At 33.6% G+C, this 9,642-nt stretch overlaps 1 protein-coding gene across 2 annotated transcripts in view; it reads left to right on the top strand.

Moving 5' to 3' along the window:
- The first annotated feature begins 204 nt into the window (after positions 1-204).
- Positions 205-9,642, top strand: part of LOC117107768 — an 18,261-nt gene continuing 8,823 nt past the window's right edge. The window contains exons 1-2 of one of the 2 annotated variants that reach the window (XM_033249536.1): positions 206-425; positions 5,818-8,127. In XM_033249536.1, coding sequence (XP_033105427.1) covers positions 380-425; positions 5,818-6,281 — 510 coding nt within the window. In that variant the 5' untranslated portion in view covers positions 206-379 and the 3' untranslated portion in view covers positions 6,282-8,127. Of the gene's footprint in view, positions 426-5,817; positions 8,128-9,642 lie in introns of those variants that run through there. The other variant, XM_033249537.1, reaches the window with a different exon arrangement.

Genomic DNA, 9,642 nt, shown 5'->3' with positions numbered 1-9,642 from the left:
GTTCATTAGCACAAACATCCATATTCATAATATTTCAACAATAGGTATATATATAATTGTTATGGAACATATATGTCACTCTAAACAGCTAACTTGATAAACCATCCCATCATAATATTTATTTATGTTTGTTAAAATCAAACAACAAATACTCAAAAGTAATGGCTCTACATGTTATCGGAAAAACATCAAATATACAAATTGCGGCAAGAATTACCGTAATCATGGAACTGGATCTAACCAGTTGCATCAAATTCATCAAACGATCTCCCACAATGCAACACACCAGACTGAATTCAGCCAGTTAATAGCGTGCTCTGAATCGAGCTCCGAGGAACTATTGTTACATACCGGACGGTGTTCAACAAATATTTGTACCATGTATACATGCCAAGTGGAAGATAAGACTTGCTTTTATTATAATTGTAAGTAATCTTTATTTAAAATATCATAACTAGGTATTTGAGATGGTAAAAACCTCTGGTAAAAACAAACTTTTGTAGGGATACAGTGAGATCAGGCAGGCTTAAAAACATACCAGGTCCACTACACCTCAGACATAGCTGCTTATGCCAGTGGCCTAGGCCTACTGTAGACAGAGGAAGTTTTCTTTGTTTTTTTTTTATTATCACAAGGGTCACTTCTGGGAGATCTGGTTAAATTGGCTTTCTCAACCCTTTCCCTTTACAAGATTCATAAACAAATTTCAATTTCTTTTTAGCGACAGAAATATAATTAATATAATTTTTTTCTATAAGAGTAATAAAATAATGTTTGATAGCAAATGAAAGATAATAAATTGTTTTTGCTTGTAATACATCTTGTAGTCTTGTGAAATAAAAAAAAAACTAATAATTACATTTTTATAATTGATTTATGAATAATTTTGAAAAAAAAAATTAAAATACCTAGTCAACAGCCAAATCTTCACATCAGCACAAATTATTCCTTTACAAAATAAAACTAAATTTGAATTTATTGATCAAGAACTTTGAAAAAAAAAAATTATATTAAAATTTCACCTCGAGGGGGACCTAGCCAAATCCCCATGGCCTACGAGCCACTTTAGTCACCTTCTCAGCACTGCGGAGCCTAGCGTGATAAGCCTAACTTACCTCGCGACGTAAAATCCATAAATCATATATCCGCCTAGCGCCCGTTCGAGGTTGTGGGAAACCGCACTTAGTATCTTTCAAAAATCCAGTTGGTGATTATGAAAAAATATGAAAAGTTGTTCCTTATGCTGTCACCCATCTCAACGCGTAAGTCACCGGAAAACAGGGAGTTCAACGATCTTGTCGGTGTTCGTTTTTATTTATCGTAAACAACCAAGATGGGGATGGCAGAATTGAAAGCCACTTTTTTCATCCACAAAAAAATCAATTTTACGTGGAGGGGGAGAGCCGCTTCAGTCACCTTCGCTCTGCGGAGCCTAGTATGATAAGCCTAACTAACCTCGCGACGTAAAATCAATAAATTATTATATCAGCCTAGCGTCTGTGCTCCTGAACTTCCGGTTTTCTGTTTAGCTAGTTACATTGGTTGTGAAATTCCAGTGTACTAGTGTAATGTTATCCAGGAATTCATATTTGAGGTTCAATTGATTAACCTTAAAATCCAATAATGCTGCTAATTTATAACTCACAGGTCAAATGTTCAAGTTCAAGTGCATCTCAGAGGTTACAAACATTGCCTCCTTATGGTAACAAAACCTCTTTTTATACAATGAGTGTATTAGAAATCATTGCTTTGTATATTGAGTCATAGTATCAAAAACTGCTCAATTAACGATCAGGGTACAGCTGTACCAAAATTATCGTAACTCAGGTGCAAATTACAAGTGAAATATATTCTAATACTAATTAATTTCCTGAATTAACAACTAAACGAAGTAACAGTGATTATTAAACAATAGGCTGGTACTCCTCATTCGAGTCCGTTGTTTCTCCAAACTCACTGTCATCATTGCTCCAAGTACTACTGTCAATCGTCCTGGGCCTCCCTCCTTATTTTTTCAACAAAAAAAAAAAAAGGAACTCAAATCTTGAGTCTAAGAGTACCACTTCCTGCCATCTAGAGGCGCCACAGTCATAAAATTTCTTATCTCAGCCCCAACCATGGCTCTGGTACCCTCTTTGGGCCCCCTCTATTTTAAATTCCTGGATCCACCACTGCAACAAGTATTCCTGGATGTTAACAGTACACTGAAATTTTATAACTAATGTAATGTAACTAATTAAAGTTTCATTTTCTATTAAGAAATATTGAATGTTGACTTGCAAGGTGTCCTCAGCAGCATTTTTAGATTTGAAAGTCAAACATGAGTAATTTGGACATCAAATATGAATTTTTGGATATTAACAGTACCTTTGACCTCTGAAATGACCTCAGTGTAATTAATTGTAGTTTTACTCTCCGTCAGTCAATTCAGCATAAAAGCCTTTTATAAAGGCACTATGACGAATGCTAAAAAAAATGGACAAAAAAATAGCAATCATCTTGAATTTCAAGGTCAAAACTAGGTCGAATCATCGATCCAACATCAAATACAGTATGGATTTCTGGATGTTCAAAACCCTCAAATCCATGCACTAAAGCAGCCATGCTGAAACACTGAAAAAAAAATTTCTAAATGGTGGAAGGCGGCTATTTTGGATTTAAGGCTCTCACAGGTTATGCCCACACTTTTGCGAGGGACACCCAAGCTATTTTTGTTATTATACCCTCAAGGAAGACAAATCCATTGAGAAACTAATTTAGCCTCTCCACAGTCACAGAATTGCCAGAAATGACCCAACTAATAGCCGGCTGTGGGAAATATAGTGCTTTCATATTAGGGTAGGCCAAACAACAACAAAAAATGTTGTGATCGACTGCAATTTTTTTTTTTTTAATTTTGTTCAAAGGTCTTCCTTTCACTTAAATACAAATTCGAGAAATACCACTACTGAAATTAAAATTTAGAATATAAAATCTAAAACATATTTTTTTACATAAAATCGTAAAAGGCAAAGTTTTAAGAACTGAGCATGATGACGACAAAGATGTATGCACGCAACATAGGATCTCTCGCGCTGAGCTGTCAAGCCACAACATGATCTAGGCCTAGCCTATTCCTTACTACTGTACAACTAGACTAGTGGTTACTTGAATCCAAAAATCGAATTCATTACCTTACGATACATTGGATATTAAATAAAAACAGGATTTGGTACACAGCCAGACATTTTAGGCTCCATTAAATTTATATATTTTATGACCTAGTTAATTTCCTCATGGAAGATTTAGAGGAAACAAGCAAAATACCAAGTATAAGGTTTTACGCCAACCACGAACGAAATATATATTTTTCCTCAAGTTTAATTTGCTTGTATTACATAGAGGGGCGCTTATTTGGACACTTTCATAGCCATAGTATAGCATTGTTTGACCTGCCCGTTAATGATTGTGTGGATCAGATACACAAATTATTTTACGTTTTAAAGCCAAATAAATCTTTCTTTAAACTGACTGATTCTTGTTAAACTTATTTCAATATACACTTGGTTAGTTTTCCATCATTACATCTTTGGCAAGCTGGCCATCGTTCTATTGTGGTGCATACGAGGCCTTCAATATAAGGACTGCAGTTTAAAGGATATGCTATAAAAAACCAGACCTCTGCGAGGGCCAAGGTCCCTATGCGGGCATTCGTAAAATATTGCACTACTGTATTTTCGATGATGTAGACATGGCAACTAACGAGGGAGTGCTCGTGTTAATTTGAGATGACAAACACATTTATTATTAATAACTGATGAGGATGATGATGCAAATTAATTATGATTTTGATTTTGATGTTAATGTCAGTTATTAATAATAATGACGTATTTGCTAATATATTATATGTAGGCTATATACGCTCCTGAATTGGAATAGGCGGCGTACAAAGAATCAAACTAATTAGGTGACTGACCATGTGTCTGATTCTCATAATGAAGTATCGTGCCAACGTAATGGGAACCTAATTGCGGAACATTTCTTACTCTAAGTGTTACTAGGCAACTTTACAGTACTGGGAAATTTAGTATTGTTGCCTATTTCGGGATGGATCGGGTGGATTAATTTTAATTTCTTAATCGTTACATATTTCACTGACTCGGTCGGAACTGAGCCAACAATGGTTTCACTCTACCGTACTGTACACACGTTAGTCTATTATCCAATAGAAGCTGCAAAAGGATTACTGTATCCAGTCAGGTATCAAGTTTGTTTTATGTTTTTTTTCAAACGACAACACTTCCATACACAACACAATTCTATTCTGTCTGCTGTAAAACCTTATCCAAACCGCAGTAGTATAAAATTGAGGTTTTTAGAGTGAAGATAAAGTTTTATATCCCTACCAGCCAGGAAAGTCCCTGGAGTCCGATCCATCACATTTCATTTGACAGTTTGGACAACGAAAGTACACAACATTCCATAAATGTTTTCCTCTTATCATATACAGTTTACTAGTCTTTTCAAGAGTAGGGGGGTATTGTCTCTCATTAGTATGGCTTTAATATTTGTCAAAATAGAAAACTATGAAATAGGGCACAACAAAAGATCCAGATTAGCTTGCCTACGGACGCAAAAAACAAACAGATGTCTGGAAAGTCACGTTTGCCTGTTTACAAAAAACTGCGTAACATACTAGTAACGTACATACTACATACACATGAGCAGGATTTTAAAAGTTCCTATGCTTCCAAAGCATAGGAACCAAAAATTTAAATTAAAAAAAATAAAAAATCCGACCGACTGACAATCTCGATTTTTTCCATTTAAGGGCAACATAATTTTTTTTTTTTTGGCCTTAGTCTACATTATACAGCCACTGCCCTGCATTCACCATGTTAAAATAACAATTACAAATAAAAATAACTAGCGAGGCACAAAATTACGTCTGCAGCAAAACTAACCGTACAACAGAAATAGACGTCGTATGGATTTGATGAAAAATGGAGATCAAATGAAAAAACAATGTATTTTAGCAAGTATTTTTAACTTTTTTTCTATTCTAAGCCTTCGCCGATCCAAAATAGTTTTCACCCATGGTGACTTGACAATCAATTAGCGTGAGCCCAGACTGAACACTTTAAGAACTTTGTGTTGTGATGTTAAACCAAAATGTCAGAAAACTTCTTCCTGACAAATGCGCATTTTCACTTTAAATGTCCACAAACATACACAAGCAAAACAAGTAAATACGAAGTTCTTAAATGCATTATATGCATAGGAACTAAAAATGGTATTTAATTATACTCCTGTCACTAAAAAAATTGAAAATTTGTTTATGAATCTTCCAAGTGATAGGTTTAAACAAGTCAATCTATATGCTAGTCTTGGTTGATTAACTGTTTGCATTCTTTACTGAAAGTCAAAAGGAGTATTTAATTTGTACATAGGAATAGATAGTTCACCAACATTAAATTATTCGTACATATTACGTAAAAATATGGTTTTTGAATTTGAATTAAAACCATATTTTTACACACAGTGTACCAAAAGTTTAATGATTTTGATATTTTGGGATTTCCATTTCTTTTATATTTTTTTTTTGTTCATGTGATCCACATTGTCATATTTTACACCACAGACAAAATTCCAATTCCTAAAAAAGGGTCTGAGCATACATATACAAATGGTGTAAAAATAGCATACTGGGATTGGAAAGCATTACTGTACTTAAGCAATATTGTTATAAATATTAAAATCTATAACTTAATCCCTTTAAATATCAGTAAAAAAAAAGAAAGTAATACAATTACTATATATTTATTTGTTCATCAATAGGTCTGCTCTTGAAATTTATGGTATTACTTGTAACCTGTATCCATAGCAGTTCAGGAACAATTTTGTACAGTGTAGTTTCAAATTTAAATGGTACTGAAGGAGAAAGCATTACAATACAAATAATCTTTTCGACAAATCCCTTTGAATGTCGCACTGTACAATGGAAGAAGAATGAAGTAAATTTGGCCAATAGTAATTGTATCACACCTTATGAAGAAATAGGAAAGCTTTTACTCAAAATTGATCATCTCCAACGCCTTGATAAGGGGTACTATACAGCCATGTGTGATGACCTTATTTCTCCAACAATTTTCCTAAATATAATTGGAATACCAGCACCACAGTATCCAACAATACTATTAGAGAAAAGAAACGAATGTCAACTGGAGGTCATATGTATATCCGAGAACACGTTGCCACGTCCAAAGCCTGTCGATCAATGGAGAGGAACTGGATTTAGTTGAAAATGCAACCAACATATGGACTATTAAGACAGTTGATATCAAAGCAAACACAACAAGAGAGGACTACATTTGTGAATTGCAAATTGGGGATTCTTATACAAAGTCTGCAATTAAAACTGGATCACAGATAACTGAATTTCTAGAAGAAATCACATCTGAAATCACCAGCTACTTCGGAACGACTAATAGACCTGATGACAGTAGCAATGGCCATGATATTTCTACATCCAAAACTGTTTATGATAGTACCAAGGGCCATGATGATTATTCTACATTAAAAGTTGTTGTAATAGTATTTGCACTGATATTTTTTGCACTGATTATTGCTTTCATTGTAAGTCAAGAAAAAGGAAAAATCCCTAAAAATAACCTAAGCTATATTACTCTTTACGCAAATGATGTTAGTATAGAAGACATCTGGTCTAGCCATTTACAGTAGAACCAAAGAGTATGGAATTGCGAAGGGTCCGACTTCACTGGTTTTGTGTGCACGCAACGAATGTAAAAAAAAAAAAGTATTGCCAAGTTGTAGTAATAGTATTTGCACTGATATTTTTTGCACTGATTATTGCTTTCATTGTAAGTCAAGAAAAAGGAAAAATCCCTAAAAATAACCTAAGCTATATTACTCTTTATGCAGAACCAAAGAGTATGGAATTGCGAAGGGTCCGACTTCACTGGTTTTGTGTGCACGCAACGAATGTAAAAAAAAAAGTATTGCCACGAGATGGGGGTGCCTTATAAACAGAGTTCGCTCGAAGCTCATCTTTTAAAAGGACACGCTTCTTCGTAGCAGTACTTTCTGAAATAGGATTACGCACCAACAAAACCATGAGAGTCGGACCTCTTGTTCTTGGTAGAACCGAATACTTCCTAAATTCGCTTATATTGTGTTTATGGTGATATGCAACAAACTTTATTTACTATGACTTCCTAGCTGCAAACTATAAGTTTTAATTACTATGTGGGGTGGACAAAACATGGTAACAGTTGAGTGGTATAATATAAATGAATATTTATATATATATTAATACAGTATATAATTTGGTCTCTATAAATGTATATAGCTTGATATATACATATATATGAAGATGTCCATGTATGTGTGCATTTAGTCTGCTTGGTGATTCTGAGTTTTTTTCCCATATGCATTTAAATCACTATATCAAAATACCTAAATATAATAAAAGTAGAACAAGGAAATATATTTGTTTAAATAATACACTCAGAAAAAAAATCAATCATATGCCGGAGACCCTCAATGATGTTTAGTCCATCAGGTCTATCAATTCCTGTTAGCCATTCAATTTTTGGCTGACTAGTTTTCTCTCCAGTACCACCTCCTTCCAAGGTTGTCTTCAAGATTCTGCATCTCATGCTCTAACCATTATAATCACTGCCGTTACTACCATGAATAAATATTAAAATAAATTCCCCAAGCCTGGAACTGACAAGGTTAAAATTTTAAATGAACAATGAACTAGGAATTCTACATTGCCATGACATCGCTTTTTAGTCTTCATAAATTTTAATTTTACTTTTCTCTCTTTGAACAGTATATGCATTTCAATTTGATATTTGTATTTTCATATTCCTTGTATAACAACAGACGTCAGGACTTTTTGAAAACCATGCAAACTCGCTAAACATGCATGAGATATATTATGCCAATAGTTAAGTTCCAATTTAAGGTGAATCATAACAAGAAAAAATGCCTTATTTATGTGTGGCCAAGTGTTTGACTTGTTGAATGTAAGAACATCTTCAAATTTATATAGATCATGTATGGATATTTTTCACACATTTTTCACAAATACTTTTGTTGAAATAAAAAAGTAAACAGTTATAATGTCTATGGGTATGATTATTTCACCTCAACTGATAATATTACCACCAACAGTATCACTAAATGGTCTTTTTCTTCTTTTTCTAGCTTTCTAAAAACTGTCCATCAAGAGTATTCTACTTTCTCTACTCCCCTTCCCCTAAACCTTTCCTCTCAGTGCAAGATTCTCAAAGCCCCTTTACAAACCAGATGCACCACAAAATTTAATGTACAGTTACATATTAGTTCCTTTTCATACTATTTATTCTCAACAATTCTTTATTGCCCAGTCAAAGGGATCCTCATCACTCTTTAAAAAATCCTTATTATTTCACACCACAAAAAACAACATATTATTACCACAAAATACAGAATGGAAGGAGATCCAATTCTCCTGATTTAGCAAGAATACCCACATATAGGTCAACAATTTCAACAGCCATTATCTACACAATGTGTGCATTCAAAACAAAATACAAACAAACCTCTTTCCATTCTATACTCTTTAATATTTATTATTGTTGTTATTAAAATATTATATTTTTGATGAATTTTGGAGAAAAAAACTAAAAATTCGACAACAGAGTAATTCTTTATTTTGCATCTATTTTAAAATTTTAGGTGGCAATGATGCTGACGATATATCTAGACCTCTTTATTTTGGCGAGACTGTTTTTATACCTTATTTAGCCAACCCGCTGATTATACAACTATTGATGATTTCGATTAAAAATATAATTTTATTAGCGCACCCGCCACCACGAATAATAAATAATAAAAGGTTTTCTTCATTTTTATTACGCCCTCTGCTGCCTTGAAATCTCCAAAGATAAGATATGTATATTTCTTCCTAATTGTGAGGTCTCACCATGAAATGAGAGACATCGTTGGTGAAATCATATCGAGATATTCACCAAAACAGGCCAAAGTCAACATTTTACAAAATTTTTATTTTAATGTTTTTGAATAACTTGATACTTATATTTGATGATTGTATACTTTGTAAGGGAATTTTCTTGCCAAAACAGTGTTCTCTGCACATTTTCTGTAATTCTAGTCATATTATTTGTACAAGTTAGTTTATCTTTGAGGTTGATTTTCTCACATCTCTGGATTTACTTATAGTAGGGAAGCCATTCAAAGACCAAATGAAAGCTTATAATGTGATCTACCCAAATATAATAATTAAATAAAATACACACTGTTTTTGGTTCGACGTCGTAATAATTTATGTACGAAAGTGCATTCTTCAGGCCTATCAGTTCATCAATCCATGGAAGAAAGACTATGTATAAAACTACTCAATATTGTTGGACTACTTATCCAACTACTAAATATTGTTGGAATATAATAATATATTGCCTATGTCTTTGATTTTTTCTCTATATATAGGCCTATAGAATGAGATAAAATTACCAGACCTTTTTCAAAAGGGGGAACCTTGAATTTTGAAAAACTTAAAGGTCATTAAAAGACCCCTCACAAGTCGGGAAAGCTTATTTCCGGTCATCCGGACACTCTCCCCCCCCCCCACCA

Source organism: Anneissia japonica, unplaced genomic scaffold, assembly GCF_011630105.1.
Source record: "Anneissia japonica isolate Jap-2015-1 unplaced genomic scaffold, ASM1163010v1 scaffold287871_len1641731_cov197, whole genome shotgun sequence".
Lineage (NCBI taxonomy): Eukaryota > Metazoa > Echinodermata > Crinoidea > Comatulida > Comatulidae > Anneissia > Anneissia japonica.
This window is presented reverse-complemented; position numbering and strand designations above follow the sequence as displayed.